The sequence below is a fragment of the Poecilia formosa genome, unplaced genomic scaffold (assembly GCF_000485575.1).
Source record: "Poecilia formosa unplaced genomic scaffold, Poecilia_formosa-5.1.2 Scaffold12, whole genome shotgun sequence".
Lineage (NCBI taxonomy): Eukaryota > Metazoa > Chordata > Actinopteri > Cyprinodontiformes > Poeciliidae > Poecilia > Poecilia formosa.
In genome coordinates, this window is record NW_006799951.1 from 2084456 (window position 1) to 2111337 (window position 26882).

Sequence of the window (26882 nt, forward strand, 5' to 3'; positions counted from 1 at the left end):
TGTGTGCAAGGATGCAGACTTAACATACAGCAGACATCAACTGTGTCCACATTTCTTCTTAGTTTTTTGCCAAATCTTTGTAAGAGAGAATAAAAACACTGTTTCATAACCAAACATGTGTGGCAAGGTCGTCTCAGGAACTACTGAGGGACATCTGAGGTGTGCGTTTGTAGCAACATGATACTTTCACTGTTGGATGACGATGAGGATAATGTGCATTGATGCATTCATGTGGAATCCCTGCAAGTTCATAGTAGATCTGTCAACACAGATTTATGTTCCCGGGACAAGTTAAAGCTTGTGTTAAAGCTGAGGTAGGTAACTTTTATTTAAAAAAAAATATATATATATATTTTATATATTTGTTGAAACTGTCACCACATCCTGAGAGTATAATATGAGACAAATAATCTGTGGAGAAATGAATTCATCTGCCTCCTCTTAGTGGAAGGTTTTAGCTGTGTCAATCACACTGGTGTACGCGCTGCTCACACCCACCCCCTTTCTCTCTGTAAACATGGCTCCCGATGACAATGGATGAACAATTTTCCTGTGATGTTAGGTGGTTTCTCCATGGTGAGCACAGCTGCAGCAAACCTGTAATCTTTAGCTTGCACACACAGTGCGGGGGAGGGTGCGAGCAGCACATACACAAGCATGATTGACAGTGCTAAGGCACTCTCTTACTCTTAAAACAGAACAACATATTTTAACAAACCATTTGAAACATATGCATGTGTTTGTTTTTTATAAGTAGGTCAAATATATTTATAACAATACGAAATTCCCATCTGCAAGAACATAAGCCAAACAGTTTTCAAGAATATGTAGCTTTTATAGGCTAAATTAGAAACACTGCTGTAGCAGAAAATAGTAGTCTTTTAGCTAGTAGCCTAAATGAGGCCTGACAATGAACATAATACAACATGATGATAAAAGTTGCAGCAAACATAAACTTACTTCAGCTCATGTCAGGATCAAAACCCAGCAGTGGGATAACAACGGCAGCCTCACAGCACAGTAACTGCTTACCTCGTAGAGGTCTATCATAACATTGTCCTCTGGACCACCGGTGCTAACAACATCCTCCAGCATCAGAGTGAAGAACAGTCCTCTGTAGTCAGACATGTAGAGGTTGTATGACTCATTCTGATGCCAGTCCTGAATCGCTGCCACCACCTGGTTTTCGTCTGTACTGATTATCTGCAGGTCCTAAATATGAGGGAATAACAAGGGAAGGTTTTATTTTTTTATTTATTTTTTTTTTAATAGATAGCACTAATTTTATACAACTGAGAAGATAACTGTCTGGGAATCTACAATAGCAGTGAGCAAACAGTGGTCACACAGGGGAAGCAGTAATTTGTTAATTCTTAAATCGCTCCCCAGCAATTAGACCGGGGGCGGTTAACGCTGTGCACCAGAAATGAAGACTGAATTCATTTAGTTTTACTGAAATTTTAATATAGAGTGAAACATGTAAGGCGATATGTGCCCTTCTCAAGGAGATTTTCACAATTTACAAGGCAGGAGTGGACACTTTGACACTTTACTGCGACGACTCTGAAAGCATTGACGATGCCCGATTATTCTGACCCCGACTGCCAAACCACTATTCCACCCAGCTGCGTTTGTGCCTCGTGGAACAAAAGGTAGATTGGCGTAAAAGAAAAATAAAAAAAAAATGTTTCTTTAGCATTCTGAAAGATGCTCACTTGATTTATGTTTGAAGTCAGCATCTGTTGTACGGATTTTAAGATTACATATCATGATTATGGGTAGTTAAAGGCATGTCTGGAAAATAACAATGTGAAGAATCTTAAGAAAATATTAGATGCAGTTTTACCTTAGGGAGGGTGTATTTGGGAAGCTTCATTGGGTAAAAGGCTTGTCTTTTATATGACACATAATGGACAGCCTGGCCACTGACTGACACCTTCAAGAGAAATATACCCAATATTTTAGATAATCACAATAAACATTAAAATACATTGATTACTGAAAGCTTCTGTTTAAATAAAATAAAAAAAAAAGGAATCCCACCATAAAATCTTGCGTTAGTCCCTAATTGTGATGCTGAGGTGTACTTGTAGTAATAAAAGGCAGTGATTTTATTTTCATCCCTTCCCTTGCCAGCATAATGCCGCCTTTTAGTTAATGAAAAACATGACTGTACATTAAGATGCGGCTGAACGCACTGATTTTACAGCTTTTAATCGTCTTTTAATGAAGCCAGACCTTGCAGTAAAAACCCACCTGGATGAAAACGTATTCATCCTGCACCACCAGGGAGTTTGGGATTATAAATCCAGGGAAAGGTTTGCCCTTGTTTCCATCTGAGCAGTTCTGAAGTTTGCAAGTTATGTACTGCGACCCTGTTGGTAGAGGAGAAAATATCGCTAAGAATGCAAGAAATGCAAAAACAACCCTCTGTGGTCTAGAATCAATGTTTCTCATCATTTATACCCATGATACTAAGTAATACATAGAGGATAAACAACAGATATATATATTTTTTTTGTTCAACTTGAAGGTCTCATATTCCCGTATATAAGGTAAAAATGTTCCATCCCTGTGAACAATAATATACATCAGTCACCAAACAACATTTCTTTCATCTCTTGTTCTTCTGTGTGGACATTTTTTTTTGTTTTTCTGATTGTCAATACTTATTATTGTAACCCCTTCTTCAAAGTCATTTAGCTGCATTTAAAAAAAAGTATTAGTAATTTATTAAAAGCTTATATTAAGATGTTGTTTTTAGAATTGCCCGAAACAATTCCAAATAAAGCCTTTTGAAAGCAAATGTCTATCAATAAAACTATCCGAATCTGTGAAATTCAAATTTGCTTTTCACAAATAGTAGTAAACCTACATCACTCCTAATGTTGATTCCATTTACTATTTGTAACAAAAGCTGTCCTTGTTCCTCAGGTACCAACTCAAACCTAACCCACAAATGTTTTATCTTTCTTCCCAGTCAATGAGACCCCTATGGATGCAGCTCCACCTTTCCGAAGCATCTATTCCTTCATCCTCTTTCGTCTTTCATTAAATCAGTGGATTGATGTAGTTTAGGTTTTGTTCCTCAAATTACATGAGGTGAAATATCTTCTGTTTTTGACTCACGTCCATCTGAGACGGTGATCTCGAGGTGGATCATCCCCTGGTCTTTGTCCAAACCCAGTCTAGACCTGAAACATTGTGAAAGACATGCCGAGAATCGTTGGATTTGTGGTTACAAATCAACATCTTTGTGAGTTACAGGGAGTTTTAAAAGTATTCACACTCATTCAACTTTCTTCACACATTCTAATCACAAATGTGTCAAAACAGGATTGTATGTGATTTTCTGAGGAAAATTGTACGTGGTTTATAAATTGTCTAAAAAAAATTAAATCAGAAAAGTGTGATGTAAATTTATATTAATCTCTCTCAGTGAATATTTTGTAGAATATTTGGTATCTACTAGTTTTTCACATCTAAAGACTAACATTTTTACTTAGACTGGTTGAAGTCCATTCGCGAACTTCAATTCTGGCACAAATTTTCAAAAGGATATCTAATTCTAGGCAAAGACTGGACCGTTTTAACACCATAATTAATCAAACTAAATTAATTCACATTCATGCCACACTCTTCAGATTGTATTCATTCAAAGTCGAATGAAATAAATTGAATTTGACAGGCATGGATAGCTTCCCAAGGACCTGCATTATTATTTAAAATATCACGTGTTATCTTCATCATCTTCAGCTCGATACATGATACAAAGCAGTGTTATTAATATCAATAACCTGCTTAAATAAAATGTCTGTGCTGTGTAGAGAGTATCTTGTGTCCTGGAGAAACAGTGCGCCTCACAAAACAAGACAATGGCCCATCTACATTTTTCAGTGGAACGAGGTTGTTTTTAAATTAGCCGCAAGTTAAATAACTTAGGAGAAAACTATGAATTACTCCCTCATATCAGCTGTGCAAGCACCACGACTTTATGTCAAGCAGGAGCTGCCATCTGCAGTGGATCACAGAACAGCATGTACTGCCTTGTCAGAAACATCTGCAGGGTGGGCCAGAATACTAATGTGTGCATCTATTTGTAATTTCATAAAGTTGGCCAGCTGAAGCAGTTCACATTGAAACAAAAACACTCTTAGTTCTCAAAAGGACAAAGCCATTATTATTATTTACACATAATCAAATCTGCAGTCTCCTCTGAGAGTGAGTGTTGCTGAGCTACAGAAAACGGGATTCTGTCGACGTATCTTTGAGACGCAGAATAAAACCTAGAGAAGCTAAAGGAGCAAAGCAAAAAAAAAAAAAGTGCAATAAAAAATGTTTTGCTTATATTTAAGTAACTAATTTATCTGGAGAAGGTTCTCAGCTTGTGAATTATTTATTCTATACTCTAAAATTAAATAAATTTTGATTTTAAAGCTGTCAATAGGACAAAACACTTCATCATCGTTGCTGCTGTGAGAAACCCATAAACAAAGTGAAGCGGTGTGAATTATGTACCAAACAAAGATCCTTTTCATCGTGGCGTCTTACAGGAGATACAGCAGAGCACTTTATTGTTCCCTTAGGAGTCATAATACGACGGCCTGATCTTTAGACACTGACTTGAAGGACGTTTGACCTGCTTTGCTCTTTTTCTTTTTTGTAAGATGTACTTAGCCATTTCATTCCCCTTGAACTACAGATTCTTCATCGTAGCTGTTAAGCACCAAGCAGCGGAAGTGACCACTTGTTGTATTAATAGCAGCTGTTGTGACAGAAGATGGGTTTCTTTCATTTTCCATACTGTGTCTGAACTATAATATAAAAAGCTCCCATCCTGCTTCCCTCAGCACTCTGTAATTGCCTCACAGCTCCATCTCTTTTAATGGACTTTCTGTCAAATACTTCATCCAATTCTATCAGTGAACAGCAGCCTGCACTCTTAAATAAAGCCTCACAATGTTACAGTGTTCTCCAATAACTAACACACGCCGCTACAATGTCTAGTAATGAGTGTGTGTTGGCTATGCAGCATGTTTCGGAAACAGGGTGCTTGTTAGTGGGATTTTGTAAATCATGTTTGATTTTTGGATGAGTCGATAAAACAACCTTTTTTTTTTTTTACTTTTTCTGCATGCTCTACTTTACGTGTTCAGTTGAAATTAAAATTAATTGTCTACAGTTCTCATATATAAATATATAATGTCTTGCCAAAGAAAAAGTGCCACCTTTAACACATTTAAATAAGCATGTGCATGGAGAGCTGTCTCCCAGATGACACATTATTTAACCCCAGCCGATGCAATGGGCGGCTTTTCATTTCTTAAACAACCAAAGTGTTTGTCTGCTTAGGAAGGGCCACATAATTTGCATCAAGCACAGAAAACATCTAAGGAAATATTTTTTTATCTTTCCCTTTTCTTAAGGAGCAATGTTTTTGTGGACCAGGCAGAGTGAATTTCTCAGCTATTTTATTCTATTTTAGTTGATTGTTTGTGTGTCATGCTAAAATTTGGTTAATCCATATAAAAGCTGTCCGATTTAGGTTGAAGGTTTCCTTCGATCTCAGGTCACGGCTTGCTTCACAGTGTTTACTCCATGTTGTATCTCTAACAATGATGATGCAACAGTAACTATTAAAACACATGCAGCAGAGAAGCCTAAAAATCATTGCAGCTAATAACTATAAAACGAATAATAAGTCGTCCAATTATCCAAGGTCAAATATCTCGATGAGCAAAACACTAAAACTGTCAGACAAGAAATTTAAAAATCTGCAGCAATTCACATGTCTTAATACAGAATTAGAAGAAAAGAGCATATAATATTTTGATATGACTAAATTGAACATGCTGTCCGTGTATTGCAAGGCTGTTGAAAATATTCTATGAAAAGTCTGCGTGAGCTCTTGAAATTTTTATCTTTATAAATAACATCGATGTATTCACTATGTAATGAAATATATATACATTCAAACATAATACATATGATTCATCTGTGAAGCACGAATCATCTTAAATAGTAATTTTATAATTTTATAATAGGAGAAAATGTGCAAATATTGTGAAAAATATTTTACCTTGATTAAATTCAACTAATTTATGACATTTTTTTGCCACAAAAATTATGCTAACTGATTTTTTTCCACAACACTAACAGTGTACAAAAGCACCAGAGATGCTCACAATGTCAATGAAGTTTTCCAAAAAACAACACTGCACTATTCCACAGTTAAGTGACCGACAAATGATCTCACCAGTAGAATCTGTTGGGAACGACGTTGTCGTGCACAAGCTGCCATCTCTTCCCAAACTCAACGGAGACATAGAGCTGAAAAAATGAGAATGCCTTTGACAAATAAATATGACATGAAATACAGCATCAGCACATCCGAATATCTGACAGAATTATTTCTGGATTCATTTACAATTGCATTATTGAGCAGCTGCCAACTCTGTGAAGTTTTTGCAATCAAAATGCTGTTATTTTGAATAACATTCAGTAGCAGGAGGAAAATCAATTTGTTTTAGGTAAAGTGAAGTCACGCTTCAGTGCCAAGTTTTCAGAAAAAAATGTAAGATAATACATACTATTTGTTCTCACGGCAAGACATGAGACTCGTTCACAATGCATCTGAGCAGGGTTGTAATCTAAAAACTCTGTGAAACCTCTCTTTTAACTGTCATTGCAGTTTGTCTTCATATAGCAACCTTATTGGTGCTCAAGAACATTAAAGATGCGTCATCTCGCTTCACTGATTGAGTGCCACGCATTCCTGAGCTCTGAGCTTTAGAGGGATCAGCAGCATCGTTCTTACCCATCTCAGAACTCGCAACTTTTAGACAACATGACAGACGATCAATAAATGTAAAATGAAGCCAAGCTGATGTTCATTTAGTTCCTTTTGGCAGGAATAAAAGAAAGAAAACAATTGAGATACAGCTTTACAGAAACATACAGAATAGCCCGAAGGCCAACTTCTCCTAAGCGTCTTTATTTTGACCCACTGATCACTCTTTGCGAGGCTTTTCATCTTCCCTACTCCACCATTTATCTCACTTCTCAGACCTTGTCTGTTCCTCTCTCTGAAAATCAAGCCTTCTGGTAGCAAGCTGAGAAGGACTGGGTTTGATGTCCCTGCTGCTGAGTGGAGCAGACAGCAGGGTTCTTGCACATGGTAATGGATGCTGTGTATTTGCGTTCACAGATGTGTGTATGGGTGTTGAGCTTAGGGATTTTTGGAGGGGGGCGTGTCTTCCTTGTCAAATTTTCTCTTGTTCTGCCCCGAACCATTCAAACATCTGCAGCCAGACCTTATGTTTAAGGATGGAGCTGGTCTGATGTTTCAGCAGCTGCAGCCTTGTCTTAAAGGGGCAGTATTATGTGTTTTCTAGGCACACAGTACCATTTGATAGCACAATTAAGTAACTGTGTGACCTTCAATATAAAAATGCTATATATATCAAATATGATGCAAAAGATAGAAATCTGACTTTGTAATTTAACGCCTTGAAATTGGGCCTCTGTCTCTTTAAAAAAACTCCTGCTCTTTCAAAGACCTTCAGAAAGTCATAAGTCACACCTCTATTAACCCTTAACAATGTTTTTACCAGAATTGCAATTAAGACCTCAGCAGATGTGCAGTTTACCCCAGGTGTTTCCTAATTGCTGCTGGCTAGTCTGAAGGAGCTGATTGGGGAAGAAGCTCAGAAACTTGGAGCTTCTTCCCTAATCAGAAGAAGCTCCAAGGAGGAGCTTGAATAGTTGCCAGAGATTCAAGGATTTCTCAAACATGCATGAAAGAATCAAAGCAAACACTCCAGGTGTAAGGAGGGAATGACATTGTAACATGATGGAATGCTCAAAAATTATAAAACTGCCCATTTAACATACTGACACAGTGCCTTGCAAATATATTTATATTATTTTCACATTTCATTATAAGAATGAATTTCAATATATTTGGGGGGATTTACATGAAAGACCAACAAAGTATTGCATAATTGTGAAGTAGGAGGATTTCTTTTTTTTTTTTTTTTTACTTTTTTTTCCAAATTTAAATCTGAAAACTGTGCTTTACAATAGTGTTCACTCAAATTTGCTTTGAAACCTCCAAATAAAATCCAGAGAACCCAATTTATTTCATAATTTAAGTAATTTGTAACTAATTTGTGATTCCAAGACTTCATTTAACCCTTAGTAATTTGGCCATTGTCATCACGGCCTTAGATGCCTAGATTGGGCCAAATATTACACTTGTATGCAAAGTGTGGGTTCATAACACCTGCAAAGCATTTTAATAATTGTATTCTGTTGTGTTATGAATATTGCAGACTCTGAGAATCTAACAAAAGCATTTATGCAATATATTGTGGAGTTCCAGTAAATGGGAATATGAATGGATACAATGCAGTCTTGGAAAAAAAAAATCTGTTGAAGCCTACAAAAGATTTGAGTCAGGGGAAGGTTCACTGAACAATGGTCATAAATATAAAGCCAGAGATACAATGAAATTGTCTAAATAAAAACAGATTTATATGTTGAATTGGTAAAAATCCAGTAGTGAGACTTTAAAATCTGCCTTTTGACACTTTCAGATTTTTACGTGCAAAAAATTATTGCGAACTACCCAGAATTTTTCTTCACCTACATAAATATTTGCTACTATGTCTAGCTGTATCATATAATATCCCAATAAACTGCAGATATAAATTAAACTTTGTGTTTATTTAAAAAATATCACAGAGTGCAAGTAATTTTGCAACGTACTGTATCAGTACAAAAGTCTCAGCAGAACAATTCCTTTTGTTGGATCAAAGCTCCCCAAGCTCCCAAATAAAGCTAAACAGCAACATGTATTTTGTTTTATTTAATAAAGATGTAGTTTTTTTTTTTTTTTTTAAACTTAGAGACTACAATAAAATGAAGCTCTCAAACAAAGCTGCAAAAAGGAGTGTGAAAGGTAAGCAACCCAAACACTTTCGGCTGACATGTTCTCACAAGGGCGCTTTTCTTTCACATTTTCAGTTTTCGTTCTGGTTTGTTCACGCTAAACACGAGTAGACACCTACACATTACCTTTTGGTCATGGCTGTAAGCCAGGATCCAGTCTTCTTGCTCCGGGTGGAAAAGCAAGCTGAGAATATCAAAGCCTAAGCTGTGTTTCTGATAGGACGCCCCCTCGTCAAGGCTAATGAGCAGGCTGCTCTCCACCTCTGGGTCAGTTAGTAACATGATCTGAGGCAAGAAAGGAGATGGTGAAATCAGCAGCCTACTTTGACAACATTTTTTTTTTACCCCCACAGGGAATAAATGTGCTTGTTTGCTCCACAGCTTGCATAGATGAACGCAGCCCGCTTGTGCATTATCGCAATGTTGTGCAAAAGACACTCTGCCTGTAAATTTATTCAGCGCAGGCAGGATTTTGACATGGCACACAGACAGAAAACTCACCTTCCTTTTGTTGTTTGGACTCACATACAGGTAGCTCAGTATGCTCTTGGTCCCCACTTTCTCGTTAAGTTTTTCATACGTGGTCCCATAATCAGTTGACCTGTAATTGAATTACAGGTCAAAGTAAATAGGTTTGAGTGGTGGCTAAAGGACAACAGGGGCTTTAATAGTTATGATGCTGATGGGATCGTTAGGCACATCAAGCAAGCAGAAAATTACAGCAACAAACATCCTGAGGCAATTTGCTAAACGAAACGAGACTTTTTAGAGCTAAAAATGAACAAATATAACCCATGTGTCATAAATGGGAAAAAAAATATATGATATCAAAAGACCTCCTACTCCAATATTTGTTGCATAAAATGTGTAGAATCCAAGAATGAATTTACTTGAAAGCTGAAATTGCTAAAATGTTGAACTCAAACCTATTGAGTTTAGAAAAAAAAAATAAAAAAAATAAAAAAAAACAGTAAACAAGAAAATATTTAATTGCCGTATTTTTTTTTAAATATGCATGTTATTTTTGCATGGTTGTGTTTTTTTCATAGAATTATTTATTTATTTATTTTTTGTCATTGTCTTATAATTTAAATTGCCATGCTTTCTTCCTTCCTTTCTTTCTTTACTTAAAATGCAGGTGACTTCTACAAACAATACACTAAAATGTAGTTGCAAACGTGAAAAAGTTCAAGCGATATTGAAACTTTACCAAAATACTTACAGCATACTTTATGTTGATTATTATTATTATTATTATTATTATTATTATTATTATTATTATTATTATTATTATTATTATTATTATTACTATTATTAAGAGTGAAGGTGTCAAAAAGAGAAAAGAAAAAACATTACCACAATTCAGATATCTAACCACAACTGAACACTTAGCAGAGTGCAACCATTTTATGTCAGAAAATATGTTTAATGTCAAATCTATACTAATAAGCTACAAATGCTATAATTGCACCATTAATTTCTTCTGATATATAAGCATTATTAATGTTGAAAATAGAGGAGCTTACCTCCACAAAGAACTCTCTGTTACTCTGCCAGAGTTGAAGTCGTAGTATTTCGTCAACATGAGTATCACCTGCAAAACAGATCAAACAGGTCACTGTGAAGGAGTGTGTGATGACTGCAGACCAGCAGCAGTGAAGTGCCACAGAGGCCCTTTTCCAGACATGACATTACTTTAAAGGCTCCAGTTGATCTGTTAAAGTGCCAACATTCAGTCCCTCAGACATTTGTCATATTGGCATTAATCTCCATCATGCTTCACTAGGACACACCTCTGAAATTAAAGGGGAGACGCACAGAAGGGATGGAGGGTAAATCTTGTTAATTGTCCCAGCCTCATGATAGAAACATGGCTGTCTGTGATAATTTAAAAAAACAACAACATATTCCTAATTATTTTAAGTTACATAAAACCACTTATTTATTTTATCTTCCCAATTCTCCTTGTTGCAGTGGGAGGGGGGGAAACGCCCCACAGCTCCAATCTCAAACACAGAAATGGTTTGTCTGCTGATGCAACTTCTGACTTTCAGTGCATTAAGACACTCCAGCTAAGTATAAAATGTTCTGTACTCAGCAGGCAGGAAAACACATAGCTTCAATCTGTTCTTCTGCTCTGATTCAGGCAGTCTCCATCAGTTATGATAAAGAAACTGAACCACATCCGTCACCTGAGGGAACACCTAAAGCCGCAGGCATAGACTAATGCTGCGTTACAGTTGCGCTCAAAACTGGAAAATTCTTACTTCCCAGTTGGAAAAATGAAACTGGAATGCCATTCTAAGTCAGATTTTCCACTGGGAAACTGGGAACAACTCTGACTACCCCCAATTACAACTTGTAAGGCCGACTGTTGCGTTTCAAAATATCCACTCCTGTCACAAACAGTAGTAAGCCGTAGTGGAAACATGTTTTTTTACAAGCCACATATGCAAGCGCACATCTAAAATCAATAGCGTCTGCAACTCAAAACTAAGCAAATTAAAAGGGGTGTTTGCTTAAGGAGAATAAATCTTAAAATGATACTAGTAAGAGGCACAGCAGACAATGTCTATGAGTGTCAGCATGTTGAAATTCCAACTATTTAAATAGAACAGTTACCGCATGGCTGACGTCAAAAACAAAAAGTGAGGGAAAGGTGGCAGAAAGAAAGAGAGGAAGATAACAAAAGAAGGTGGTATAGAATTCAAAAGAAAGTGAGAGAGATGAGAGGAAGGAGAAACAGAAGAGAGGAGAAACCAACAAGATTAAGATTTGTACATACCGCATTTAACAGCTCATTATTCAGAATACAGCAACATATTACAGGAAACTGTCAATATTTCGGAGGAAATTTGTAAAAAGGAAATGCAATTTTATTGTGTAGGATATATGAGATACAAAACAAATTAATGTTGGAGAAATTCAGGAGAAATTAAAGAATCCATTAATTTAATAAATGTACTGCAAGGAAATTCAAATAGTAAAAGCATTGACTTTTTAATTGTTTTTTGGGGGGGGGTTTGGTTCTGGACTGTGATTCTTTGGGGGGGCACAAAGTTAATTAAAATACGATAACATAAAAAAAAGAGAGAGAGAGAAATAAATAAAATTGACATGTTGATCCACACTCCATACAAGTAGGTGGCGGTAATGCACACAGAAAAATAAGTCTGATGTCAATCACAAATCTGAGTTCCGACTCTATTTCCACTTTTATCTACAGACAGCTAGTCTGGCCATTATCTTCCTATGCAGCTCAAAAAGGGGGCTGGTTTTAACTAGACCAACAGCTGGCCTCCCTTATCTGTTTCCTCGGCTCTAATGTTGCTAGAAATCTTAGACGTACCTGAAATCTCAAATGTAACATTTGGAGGCTGGTAAACATTAATACCTGCATTGTGTATTTGTATATTGATGTTACTACCTCCTTTGGGAGATGCAAAGTTGCAAAGCAGTTCTTCTTGAGGAAGATTCTGTCCATGGTATTTAGATGTCAAAAATAATAATATCACACAAGCAGTAAACTGAAATAAGTAAGTAAGTACAGAAAGCCAAATGTGCCACAATTCAATAAATTAAAATGACCCAAAATTTTTATTTATATGAAACTGTTAACAAAACTTTAGATGCATGTATCAAATAAATTAATCTATCTGTGTCTTTAGCAAAAAAATAAAACAAAACAAACAAAAAAAAACGTATTAATTGAAATGATTTGTAATTTTATAAATATATTTCAAGGTCATGTGCTGAAGATATTAATTTATTTTATTTCTCCACTTAACAAATCAAAACCTCTCACAGGTGCTATGGAAAAGTACTGTTAATCCAATCTAACTGTTGCTGTGCAGGTTAGCCAATCTAATACTAGGATTTATTTAGTAAGATGCTAGCCTGGCCATTCCCTCCCTGTGAAACTCTGCTTGACAAAACAATCTTGCTTACAGTAATGTTGGGGCTTTCTCCCTTTCACTCGGATTTTCTCCGGTAGATTTTCTACCGAACCAATCAGAGGACAGAAGGAGAAGTTTTGAATGATGATGTCAATTTTCTGCACGAATTAAAAATTATCACAGAGTAATATATTGAAACCGTAAAAGTATATTTCAAAGTTATTTATTTATATTTTTGATGAACCGGTTCTAAGGTGTCAAATGAAAAAAATCACAAAGCATGGATCTGAAATGATGGGGAAGAAGGGAAGATAAAAAATATATATGTACCTTTTTTAAAACATGATTGCAAAATAAATCAAATTTCAAAGTAGTTACATAGTAATGGACATCTTGGTTGAAGTACCACCTCCAAATAATTTGTTCTGAGCCAGAGCAGGCTGTCAGTTGGTCTACATGTGATAAGTTTACTTGTTTTAAACTCATTAAACGTTTTTAACTCCACTCTTACTCCCACAAAACTAATTCAGAAATCAGAAGTTACACCAACATCTCAAACTGTGTGCAAGTCCTTTTACAATTTTCTCACAACATGATGCTGCTCTGCCACAAAAATCTAACAAACAGGCTGCATTGGATTACTGTAAAACTATAATGAAGCTGGATGGGAGTAGTTGGAATTTAAGATTTTGCTTTAATCAGAAGCCGCATGGATGATTCAGTGCACTTCAATCGCTGTTTTAAACTGAGTTAGTGGTTTGTTTGCTTTTTACAGAAGCAGAAAAAAAAAGACTGGATGCTGAAGCTAATAATAAATTGTGGTGTTTGATGCTCTGGAGAGTGATGTTATTTTCTTTTCTTTTATTATTCAACTGTGCAATTTGTTTGATTCCTCTGACAAGCTGATCGTATCGTATGCCAAATTAACCCAATGCAGCTGTGCAGCTGTTAATGTGACTGCAAGAGGTCAGACTTGACAGATTTCTGATACAATACAGTTGGCAACTGTGAAGCACCAGCAATATAATTAGCATATGATTTTGACGCATTCGGTTGTTTCTGACCTATTAGAAAGCAGCGTGCATTTAAAATTGGCTGTACGAACACAGAAGTAATACAAATCTGTATATTTAGTCTCACATAAAGGCGGCTTCGTTTCATTTAGAATATTAATGACATATTCCCCCCATGTTGTCCCCTGGAAGTTTTTTGTTGATGCATGTCAGCATGATTTAGATCCGCATAAAATATCTGAATTACAAAAAAGAACCTGAGTTGTGTATAAAGAATGAACAGTAATTATAAAACAATTTCTACACCAACTGTTAACTAACTATTGTGCATAAGGACAAGTAAAACCAAGAGGCAAATTTGAAGTACTGCTAAAAGCATTGCAGGGATAAAGAAGACATGTGAGTCAACTAAGCATAATATTAGTTCTGATCAAATCAAATAACTTGAGCTTTACTCAGAGAGTCTACAATTTGAGGTCAAATTTTTCTGTGCAAATTCTGAGCAGTCTCAGGGAAGTTAACCAGGAGAAGCAGGAAAAATCCCAGTGGGCCCACTGGGATTATGGGCCATAAGGGCCGGTGTTAATTTAAGTCAGTGACTGGAATGAAACAAAGAAGACAGACCAGACTCAATGCACCTAGTATAGTTTCCAGCATTATGGTACATTGCTGTAAAAGAGACATATTCCTTCTGTATTTACTTTTTTTGTCCAATTTATGTTTAGTGTTATCTAAAATTAAAGGTAACATTATCATGACCCGAACAAAGACAAACAATTTCATTCATCAGAGAAAAACAAGGATCCGAATAATCTAGGCTGTTGGTGGTGAGGCTTTAGAGTCAGAACAACCAGCAGCACAGGAATAAAGTTTGAACTTTTGAAGATAAAAGGGAACTGGCCGACAAGAGAGGCCAAGAAATTTGCATAGCTGCAATGCAACAACTGCTGAGGATATGCATAAACTCTTTTGCTTGTTAAGAAAACAAAATTTGAAACTGCAAAGAAACATTGTTCACCCTTGAATGGGTATGAGGATATTTTAAAAGAGAAAATAAATGAGTAAATTTAAGTAAATGAGTCAATAAATAAGTTATTGACTTACTTTCAATCTCAGGCAATATTTCCAAGTATTTATTTATTTATTTTTTAAGTTACTGCAAACTTAAGTGGGCCACTCCGAGGCAAGAAGCTCCTGGTAAAATGAATCCCCCTCCGACCCTGATACTGAGAATAAACTCACGTCAGAGGAACTTACAGGCAGAACATGCTGCTATAAGTGTTTAACAGCTTTCATAATAAGAGTTCAAGATTTCTTTTTTGTAAATTATTACTTTACAACAATGTTGAGGGTAATTTCTTAAGAAAACATTAAAATTTTAATCAAAGCAGTAGTTGATTTTAATCATGCAACTACTGCTCTTTAAAGCCTTGTTTACTGCTTTAAAGATTCATTTTTCTTCATCAACAGGAATCAAATCAAAGAAGCACAAGAGGAAGCTTAACTTTTGTGTTTATCTCTATAAGTGCTTCCTTGAAAAAAGCCATTTTTAAAAGTAGAAACCCACAACAGTCAGTGGGGGAGGAAAAAAAAAAAACTTGTGCTGTTATACAAATTAATTGCCAGAATGACATCCTGCCCGTGTTTGCAACCATAAAGCTTGGGCATCATACTGCTCTTTAGGGGAAGCCCTTCTGTGTATCTTGCAGATCTACTTCCTAATTATCAACTGTTATGAGTGGATGGGGTGACACTGATGTAAAAAGAAAGTGGTCCATCATGGAAACAAGGTCCCTCCCTCCCCCCTCTGTCCTGCAGCTGAAACAAAGTTTTATTATACCTCTGTCTGGCCCTGCATAAACGAATACTACGTGACTATACATATATTTAAAAACACTTAAGTGAAAGTCAAAAATCTTAAAATTGAATCTCAATTACGTCATTTTGATTCTGGAGAGAAATATATGCAAATGATGCACAGTATTCTTTATTCTTAAAACATTTTTTTTTTCCTGTTTCTTGCTTGGTAAACAATCTAAAATAGATAGATGCTTGTATTTGGTTTCTTGAGTCAAAAACCACACCTTCCCAAAGATTTTCTACTTAAATACTAATGTTTAATTCATTTTTGTTCCTCTTTTCTGTAATCTTCTTGCAAACACACAGTCATTAAAAATATTGACATTCATTTATTATTTATCCCCTCCAGTCTTCAATTTTTCTTATTATTCATGGATCCCTGCACAGCTTGCGATTCCCATCATGACATGTCTTACCTTATTCATGCATAGTAAATATTAAATCGGATGCCCAAATATGATAATAATTAACATTTACAACTGAAAGTTAGTCCAAGTTTGTTCTCACCTTTTTATAAAAGTATGATACTGTTTTAAGGAGTTCCCTTTTTTTTTTTTGCAATTATCTGCACAGCTTGGTACAACTTTGGTCCCGATGTCCAGACTGGGCTGCAGAGATTTATGATCTACCAGTAAACTAGTTGTACACCATCCAAAGGTCATACAATCACTGACAGAGTCATCTACAACAAAACAACTTGGATGAGTTGGAAAAGTAGAACAAAATCCGTACCTTTCCCTTCTTCTGTACTGGAATTAATCACAGGCGTTTACTTAGGAATAATCAAACAGCTGCAGTGGGATACATAAAGCCTTGTTACTGACTGGAGAAGCCTTCTTTCTTAGGAGCGGCGTTTCATGGCTGTAGTTAACACATCAATACAACAATACAATATTCACTTTGTAGTTGTCAGGAGTCAGCTGCTTGAAGCTCAGCATGACCTGCAAACCATTATACTGTTATTTGAAATCACCAGATGAAGGATCTTCTTTTAATGATTAGAAAAAAAGACCTGGTAGCAGAGAGGCACACTCTGTTTCCTACATATTTTCGCCTACCTCTCCCTTTGAATTCCAACAAAGGTGTCATGCACTGCCGCACTCATTAGACTACAACAGCACAAACATGTCCCCAAACTGGATTACCAGACATCCAAGAGAAAGCGAATTGATTTCTCAGCTCTAATCCTTTGTAAATCTCGACCCTTGGAGCTAAATGTATGGAGATGAATTTGATCATTACGTCTAAACAAATGGAGGCCTAATGGGTGACTTTCAGGGGATTACTGGTGTGAAATGAAGCTGTTAAATGGGATATAGCTGTCCAGACAATGCAAAACAAACTCTTTTTGCTGAAGAAAGAAACAATTGACACGAGAGCACTCTCTGAAATTCATTCCCACTCTCAGCGGCCCGCTGATCCAGCCTCATCAGCTGTTGGAATTAAGTTGCCTCATCAATAAGACTGTCATCACATTTAGCAACAGCAATTAAACAGATGGATGATTCCATAATAGCAATTGTTACAGGAGTAAGTGATTGGAATATCAATAATAATGGTAATAAAAAAAAATTGACGTAGCTTTGATGAATCCAAGCTCGCAAATGCAACAGTGCGGTGGAAAAAAAAAAAAAAGATTGGTATTAAAATAATTTTAGGAAGCTGTATCTGTCAACATCAACCGAATGTGTTGAGCTAATGAACCGCTTCATGCTCTCTAGATTACAAATACAAATCTGAGCGTATTTTGAAAGGATGTCATATGGCATACCAACATGAATAACGGCATAATTGTGAAGTGAAGGAAAGATTTATGGTTTTCAATTAAAAAAAAAAGAAAAATATGACCTTATTTCACTTCTACAGACTAAAATATTTACCCATTTCATCTTTGCAAAATAGACAGCATCCAGCTCAGTCAGCATGGGTTGAGAGTATACCTTCACTTTTACCCCATGGTATGTTGGTATGTTCTCAAGTGAATGTAGGTCTGTATTTTCACAAAATTATTCTTAAGCATGAATTCACTTAGATCCAATCCCTTTAATTGTGCTTGTGCTCTGTAGTCTTGAGTATTTTGTAGTCTGGTACATTTTTTTTTTTTTTTCACAATTGGCCTGCATTTAGCTGTAATCATCTTCCCATCAACTCAGACAAGCTTCCCTGTCCCAGCTGAAGCATGATGCTGCCAACACCATGTTTTAATGCATAGCGCACTCATATCTGTAGCAAGAGGTAAAAAGGTGCATTTTGGCATCATTGACCAGGGCATTGTCTTTCATGGGTCTTGTTATGCCCCTTTACTGACATTAAGAAACTTGAAATGCCTGCAGGATCCTTACTATAATCAAGCAGGACCTGTATCGATGCAACAGATGTACTGACATCTTATGCATGTTAACAATGAAAATGAGAGAGAAAAAGGGAAAAACCCAAGTGGTCAAAAAATACTACAGACCCAATGTGAATAAAGGGAACATGTTTAAAATGCATTTATAATATACAGCAATTCCAATAGGAACAATGTTCACCAAAAGTGCCAAATTGAATTTCCATGTAACTTAAATGTATTTTAAATATGTTCTACTTTCTCTATAGGGTGCCTCTGAGTGTTATTTTGGCCACTTTTATAGCTATTTTCTTTTCTTTTCTTTTTTTTTTCTACAGGAGAATTTTTCATAAACCAAAAAGCCTCATCTGTAAGAGATCTTCTTATGGCTTTTTTTTTTTTTTTTCCCCAACAATGGCCTTCATCCTGCCACTTTTCTGTACAAGCTACATTTGAAGAGTGCACAGCTAATAGCTCTCTTGTTGACAGCCACTCCCACCTGAGCTGGAGATTTCTAAAATGTTTCAACAGTTATCATGAGCCTCTCTTGGCTGCTTTTCCTTGCTTGTCAGAGGACGCCCATGTCTTGGTAGGTTCGAATGGTATTTCCTTCTTTGAGTGATGGACTGAAGAGTGCTTGCTTATTACTGCTTATTACCCTAACCCTGCCTTTAAACGACTCCACAACTTTATCCTCTGGGTTCCGTGATGTTGTTTCGTCACTGATGTTTGCTAACAAACCACTGAAGCCTTCGTGGATATCTATATAGAAGTCCAGCATAAATAAAAATCTTGATATCTATGTCAAGATTTATATTTATCCTGGACTGGGTTTAATGAAGGCGTCCATGAACCCTCAAATATATATATATATAAAAAATATTTCACTTTCAATATTTTTCAAACACCCTGTGTGGATCTGTCCTCATAGAAATCAAATAAAATACATTGACGCTTGAGGTGTGAACATTTTTACAAGACATGGTAGGCGATTGAAAAACATTAAGATTTCTCACAGTCAATATTACAATTACGACTAAAGGAATACCAAAATAATAAGGTGAAACAGACGATAGCAGTGGAACAGAAGATCCACCCTCTACAAATTAAAACAACAACAAAAAAAATACAATCCAGTGAGTTGAAATCCCTGATGCAAGTGGAATAGCCCCGGATGAAATTACCACAATAAACAGAATCACTTAACACCTTTCACAACAGCAGAACTCTCTACTTCAGTTCCACTCTGTGTTGCCCTGTGAAATCTCCCAGCAGCCACCGGGGCCAGTGGCACAGCAGCGCGCTGCCGCCGCACTTCAATACCACCTGAGCAGGACGTAAAATGTGCAGAGGCTTTTGTCTGTCACATCAATTTATATCAGTTCATTAACAAAGGCAACATTTCCTCGTAGGCCAGCTGTTGTGCTAAAGTTGGCTTGTTTGAAGTCGGAGCGGTTGGCTCTACTGCGTGCGTCAGGTCACGGCAAACATGAATCATAAAAGAAGCATCACAATATCGCTTTGCACAATGTAAACTGCCCACGCCCTCATAAAGCTTGAATATTCACAGATGCTGGTTAATCACGGCAGAGAAAGGAAGCAGTTTTAGTAATAAAGTTCAACTGGAGTGTGACTTGTAGTGTAATTCTACCGATGTGTGAACAACTTAGCTGTACTTTCAGAGGGCTCACTTCAGACACTTTGTGTTACAGCTGTGGCTTTCAAGCTGAACAGCAAGTGTCTGCATTTATTAGGCACCTCCTGCTGAGACATGAGCACCATGTCCAAGTAGAAGCTTGGTTGATAGACCCTCTGAAACGACTTCCATCTTCTTTAGGCTTATGCCCTCGCGTCGCTGGCTCTTTCACCGTAATTGAAAGCCCGAGCCAGTTCGGCCTCTTGGACACAGCGGCCCGCTGAGCTTGAAAAGCCTCCAAGTGAACAGGGAGGGGCTCTGATCAATCCACGCAATTACTAGACAGCTATTGGTCTGGTACTTTTAACCCAAGCAGAAAGCTGTACCCGCTGGGCCACGAGCTCTGTGTTGTTTTTTTTGTTGTTTTTTTTCTCCAAAATCCTTTTAAATCTTCAGCACTCGATCTGTAATGTGGAAGTGCTGAGGGAGATGGTGAAAGATTGGTGGTATGTTGACAAACCAAAAGCTTCTTGGACTACTTAATAAAGTGCAATTCTTCTGACGAAGTGAAACAGCAGATGGGATAAATATGCCACGGATGGATTTTTTTTTTCGCCCATATGTCCTATTAGGCTCACCAACTGTGTTTGAGGTTTGCCAATAATGCATCACTATATAGCCAAAATAGAGAGCATGAATGACTGAAGCAAACTCATAGTTTTAAATATGAGGGTTTCCTACATAGGCCAGATGGTGTAGCTCATTTCTATGAGAATTGCAGGTGGCGACTATTATGTGAAAATGTTCTGAAGCCCGAAACGAGATGTAAACTAAGCAATGGCCAAAAATATATAAAGAAAAAAAAAAGCAAACAAACAAAACCAACTAACAGAGAGAGACATACATAGAACAAACACAAAAAAAAAAACAAGCCAAAGAAAGAAAAAAAAAAAAAAAAAAAAACATCTCAACAAAACAAATCTCCTGACATATTATTTTAAGAGAGTGTCTCCAACAGCTAATTTCTTCCTTACCAGCTGCTGCTGCAACCATTCTGAGGCTTTCTGTTTTATTCTGAAGCCGCTCACGAAACTACAGTGAGTCACAAAAGCAAACAGGCTGAGCACACAGCATAAGTCTGATTTAAGCTGCCACACAAAAAAAAGTGAAGCACAAAAGATGTGTCTATGACACACAAAGGAGGAAAAAGAAAAAGAGGTGAGATCTCATTATGCTCCCCGCAAGTTAGCGTTATGCTTCTCTGGAAAAACAATCTTCACCTGATTTGGATTCTGAATTTCTGCTCCATTGGGCCGCATTTGGCAAAGAAGAAAGGAAACTTGGGAGGCAAGCACAGCTTGGTTATATATATAAAAAAAAACACACTCAGCAGGATCTGAAGGCGTCAGAGAAGCTCGCCATGGGAAGGCTTGGTGACTTGACAGAGCTGAACTCAGACAGCCAGTGGTTTCTGTGCAGAGTTGAGTGTTAAGAGTCGGTGTTTGTCCGTGCCGGAAAGGAGCACCACGGACCCAAAACTTGTCAAAAAAAAAAAACTTTTCTTAGTGCGACTTTCTCGCGATTCCCATCATTATGTTTTTCATGAATATATTTATGTGTGAGATGTTCACTCCCTGTAACAGTGAAACATCAAGCACACCCCCTCCCCTTCCACCCCGACTGCCTCCCAAAACTGTCCATCCCGGCCTCCTGGGAGAGAGAAGAACCCGTGAAGGTTCATGCTGAAAGCGTTCGTCAGGCGGTTGTCTGAGCATGTCAGCGCGCTTTATGAAGGAAGCTACATGTGTCCGGGAGGACCAAGAAAGCGAATGGCAATGAGATGGTGAGGAATTAGAATGAAGGATAGTTTAGACTGTTTTTCCAACCCTAATACAGAATATATGTATATCAGGGTGAAATGCACATCAGCAGAAAACGGCTGCAGAAATCCGCCTTTATTGTTAAATTTAAACCTGTCCAACCACCTACATGGCTGTAAGAAACCGAGAAACAGAGATAGAAATCTTCCTGATAGTCCTACTTACTAGACATGATTCTACTAATACCTCTAGAAAGCAGCAGGTAACCAGAGGTTCAGAAAATACAAAAAATGCCATCTTATTCTGATCAGTGAGTGCAAAATATAGGTGACAGCAAAATGCTTCATTGTGGTTCCTGTGACTGAGAGAAGAACACTGAATTTTTACTTGCTTTCCGTTTCAGTGGGATGTTAAAAATGACATCAGAGGAAGTTCGGAAATATGAAGGCTATGTAAAAAGGGACATTTATGTCATGTTTGAAGCTAAGAGAGAGAGAGAGAGACAGAGCAAAACTCTAATAGGAAGATCAAATGGAGTGCAAAGACACACAAATGTTTTTTTTTGTTATGCTAACCACATAAATAGTTAATACAAAATGTTAAATATACTCTTGTATGTTTTACAGTAACTGCAATCTGACACATGGTGGGATGTGAGCTCTGCTCCTGATTGACTGCTCACAACAGGCCTTTATCAGTGCTGTTCGCATGTCTTCCTATGTTATAGTTCTTGGAAACTGGAATGTGCTAAAATATGGAAAAACATATTTTTAAGCAGCAGTGGAAACTATGTCTGTAAAGTTACAACATTTCTAAGAAGGTATTGGCAGATTGAAAGTCTCATCACATATTCTTAAAAGGCTGCTATTAAATAAGAAGCTCATTGTTTAGTAGCATGAGTCATACAAGATTTATTTTATCATGCAGGAAGAACAAACAAATCAGTTTTTTTTAGTGGACATTAACAGTTAAAGGTAAAGGTATTTTAATTCAGATTCTCTTCCCTATCTTTTCCTGCTTCCTGTAAAAAGTTGATTTGATCATTTCAGTTTGAAATCTTTCTGCCCTTGTTTGATCAAAACTTATACGTTGACGTATTGAAGGCTATCAGCTGTGAGGCAGGAGAAGCTTCAGCTGTGTGTTAACACAATGTCAGACAGGTAAGACATCAGTAGGAATCCTATTGTTACTGCCCATCAATCTGGTTAGTTTGTGAGATCGATTTTAATTAGCAAGAAAAATTGAAATCGAACATAAACAATGAATGAAAGGCTAAACATTATAAGGGTTTATATCAGAAACATCATAAGGGTTTATATCAGAGAGAATCTGAAAGTGTCAGATAATATGTAAAAGTGAAAACAACAATCTCAGCAAGTACGGCTTCTTTTGAGGGTCACCAAGAGAAAACGTCTGGTCACGAAAAACAGCACGGCAGTACAGTCATGACATATAAAGCTACATCTGAGCAAAGTTACCATTTGGACTGACCACAGCTGAGTTGTGCTGTAACACACACACACACACACACACACAAAAAACAAAAAAACAATCAACACAAATCAGCACAAACACCGCACAACAACCTTCACGCACAGTGGTCGGGGGCTGATAATTTGTGTTTGCTTTGCAGCCACACAACCTGGACGCCATGCAGTCATTAAGCAAGCCGAACTCTTCTGTACACCGAGGTACTGCAGGGTCTTATGTGAGTCTCCCTGTTTGACAGCTGAAAATCAGGCCAAACTGGGTCATTCGCCATGAGAATCCCCCCCAAACACAGCAGTAACTCAGCAACAGGATGCCTGAAGAAGAGAATAATCAGGGGGTTTGCAAAGGCCATGTCAAAATCCAGAATCAAACTTAAGTATACAAGAGGATGATAAAGACTCAAATTCTTTCAAACTCCCGGCAGATTTAGAGGTGAACGTTTTATTCATCCCACCGGTTTGATTCAAAATGTACTTGAGACTGGACTCCATCAGAAATAAGGAAAATCAAGTAAAACAAGCAAAAAATTTTGAAAACAAAATCCACCACACTCAATAAGATAAACAACTTACTGCAAGCAGAAATTTTATTTAAGGCTATTAATGTGCACTAAAATATTTCAAGAGATAGGAATCCATTGAGTTCAAAAACTGGTTGAGTCCTAACCTAGAAAAAAAAATACACTATTGAGCTTTAAAGAGTATTGTCTGTCATGTGTTGACATGCATCTAAATAAACAGCTTCTCATCCTAAAAGCCCATTTTCTGATACTCAGTCTGTAGAATAGAAGATGACACCAGGAGCAGAGGAGGGAATTATGCAAACAATTGGATTGTCAGTATCTATAACTGATATGCAGGGACAACGCAGTAGCAATCTCATTTGTCAAAAAAGTTAAATTATAGCTTTTAGAGCTGAAGGTTATTCTGTAACCTATTGAAAAATAGGGATGTACTTAGTTTCTAACCTGATGCTTCTTTGCTTCAAAATTAATAATGGCACTGTCATTGTGTTGTTGTTTCTCTGCTGTTGTTTTTAATGTAGTTATTATTTAAACATTAAAGATCTGACATATTTGTAAGAATCTTGAGGTATAAACAAATCTGTCCTTACCTTAACACCTGCCGGTATTGTTCTTATTTAATTTGGACAGTAATATTGTTCCAATAATTAAAACTGAACACTTCAGCGTTTCTCAGACAGAGTCATTCTGGACTTTACAACCTACATGTATGTACTAGGTGTGTGTGTGTGTGTGTGTGTGTGTGCGTGTGTGTGTGTGTGTGTGTGTGTGTGTGTGTTTATATATTGTATATTGAGTCATATATTTAAAGCAATTTATTTTCATTTTTATCTGATTAATTTTCATGATGGTTTGATGACCTGTTTTGATTTTGGCATACGACTTATAAAAACCCCAAAATCAGTTTCTGAGGAAATTAGAGAAGACATCCCCAGATTTAACAATTCAGAGGAGCTACGGTTATTATGGCAACCAGTAATTCTTTAACACCGGAGCAGAGCCAAAGACTGACCTCCTCCATGCACAACACTCCACAGCTGCGGCATTTGATCCAAAAGGAGACTCAATCAAATATTTAGTGCATGTACTGTACAGTAGATGAACACATTTTTAGTACTCATGGTTTCTGTGCTATCATAATTTTTTATTAGTCTTGTGTAATATTCAAACTTTCTGAGAAACCGAATTTTGGGTTTTTATCAGCTGTAATCATCAAGGCTAACATAAATAAAGGTTTGGGATACATCACCCTGTGTGTAATGAATCCAAGAAATATGCAGTGATGTTATAATTCATCAAGATGCACCTGTATTACAATATCCAACTCCTGCTTTGTGTCACTCATTCTTGATTAGAAAAAAGGCAGACAGTTGCAAACAGGCATTTTATTTCACATTAAAATAAGCCCCAGATTATATAATCAACAAGTTGAAAATGTTCGGCTCGGAATCTAGTTATAAGATTTCAGCTCTTCTTTCTGTCACTCAACTTTCTCCTTACAAAGTTAGGTGACATTTAGATGGAATGTTGATCTTTTCTAGAGTTTTCTTAGATGTTAGATAATGAATCACAAAGCAATAGCCTTGCAGAGTCTTATAAACTAAGGCTGTCTTTGTGTGTATTTTTAACCTCTGTGAATAGGTAATAATTTGTAACTAACACGAAACTGTGTGTAGCCCTGGGGTTTGAGAACCACAAGAAGTGGGAGGGTTTATGTCTTTTGATAAGTACCTGGAGTTAAGAATGGGTAATGGAGTAACATAAATGTATATTTCAGTGATTTACCTATTGTAGAGTACGGAGAGGAATGAATTCCTATGTCTGAGAGTAACTGAGATTTACGAGGGGAAGTGAAGTGTAAAAAAAGAAAAAAAAAAGAGAGAGGATTCTGGAAAAAAAAAAAAAACGAGAAGGAGAGAGGAAGGAGAGAGGGGAATAGAAAGAAAGAGAGATTGGAACAATACGGGAAAAAAAAATCGTGTTAAACATAGTTGGCGAGTTAGAAATAAGATTATACGCAGAGTATAATTGATAATTGAGTAATGAGGAGTGTGGACCTGTTAACGAGGACTGCCACTGCTACTTTTTAGAGGACACTGCTGCAGGGCACGTGTGGGGGGAAAAGCAGCAAGATGGCGGGGACGTTTCCCTAAAGATAAAGAAAGCTACAAGAATCCTGCGTGGAGACGCTAAAGGGAAAGAAGAAAAGGAAAGTGGACTCGCTAAGCAGCGGTGACGGTGAGGACGTCGGCGGAGCGAGCCGGTTTCGTTGGTCCATCCGGTTCCAACAAGAGGAAAAGTAACAAGGACTTCTGCGTTCGTTTCGGCGAACTCAAACATCAACAGGCCTGCAACGGAAGCGTCCACGGGTATTGGACTCTGTGTGTGAGTGTGGGCCCTGGTGCGGATGTGTGTGAAGTTATATGCTGAAATGTGAAGTTGGTGTAAGTTTAAGAACTGTTAATATTTGTAAATGTATATAAGGGGTTATAGAAGCTGTTATGTGTTAATTTCCTACCAACGTTCAGGGTAGAATAAGCCAGGTTAGTTTGTGGGATGTTGAAGATAAATAAGAAAAACAACTTTGTGTGTGGATGTCTGGATTGTTTTACTGGGAAGGTAAAAAAAAACAGTAGTGGAGTAATAGCTACTTACATGAGGTAAACCGGCATGGTATCTACCTGAAAATCACGAACCCAAGTAGCCACCCTGCAAGTGAGTTAAAGTTCTGCCCTGAGAATAGGTGATGGAGCAGTGGGGTGCTACATGTGTCTTGTCAAACATTTGAAAAGTAGCTTGTGTGTAAATAGTTTGAAACTCATTGCTCTGATAATTTACTTTCCTCCCTTTTCTAGATATTAATATTTGTCAGGGAATTATTGGTCAGGCCTTGCTGGCTTATTATTTTTTACTATTTATTGCTTATTCTGTCATAGTGAAATTCTCATTTATGAAATGATCATAACAATTTGAAAGCCCTTCAGTTTTGCAATCCAATAGTAAAACCTTGCAAAACATAGAAGAGCTGCCATGTCCGGTACAAGCTACAGCTCTGATTCATGTTCCTGTACATTAGATTTCAATACCAAGGTATCAGCCATTGTACTTCAACATTTCACGTTGAAGCAATTAATCAACAGGCTTTAATGATTTGATTAAAAAAACACAGAGTGCAAAAGAATTAGATGATTAGCAGATGTTTATTCTAAACAAAACGTCTTGAGTTGCATTCATGCTGCCGCAGCCTTGAGCGGCTTTCCTGTGGGCCGTGTGTGTATGGCAGATGCATAATTTCAATCAACTTGTGTTCATCAAAGATTCTCTGAACCTTTATGATCATCCAAGGGTAAGACATTCTATGA

At 37.1% G+C, this 26882-nt stretch overlaps 1 protein-coding gene across 3 annotated transcripts in view; it reads right to left on the reverse strand.

Annotated features, from left to right (window-relative positions):
* Positions 1-26882, reverse strand: part of LOC103133545 (VPS10 domain-containing receptor SorCS1-like) — a 59932-nt gene that overhangs the window by 27985 nt on the left and 5065 nt on the right. For 2 of the 3 annotated variants that reach the window (XM_007545319.2, XM_016667959.1), the window contains exons 2-9: positions 10479-10546; positions 9454-9553; positions 9079-9237; positions 6257-6330; positions 3130-3194; positions 2257-2375; positions 1847-1936; positions 1033-1212 (exon numbers count right to left, since the gene is read on the reverse strand). In XM_007545319.2, the coding sequence (XP_007545381.1) occupies positions 1033-1212; positions 1847-1936; positions 2257-2375; positions 3130-3194; positions 6257-6330; positions 9079-9237; positions 9454-9553; positions 10479-10546 (855 nt within the window). Of the gene's footprint in view, positions 1-1032; positions 1213-1846; positions 1937-2256; positions 2376-3129; positions 3195-6256; positions 6331-9078; positions 9238-9453; positions 9554-10478; positions 10547-12379; positions 12448-26882 lie in introns of those variants that run through there. The other variant, XM_016667960.1, reaches the window with a different exon arrangement.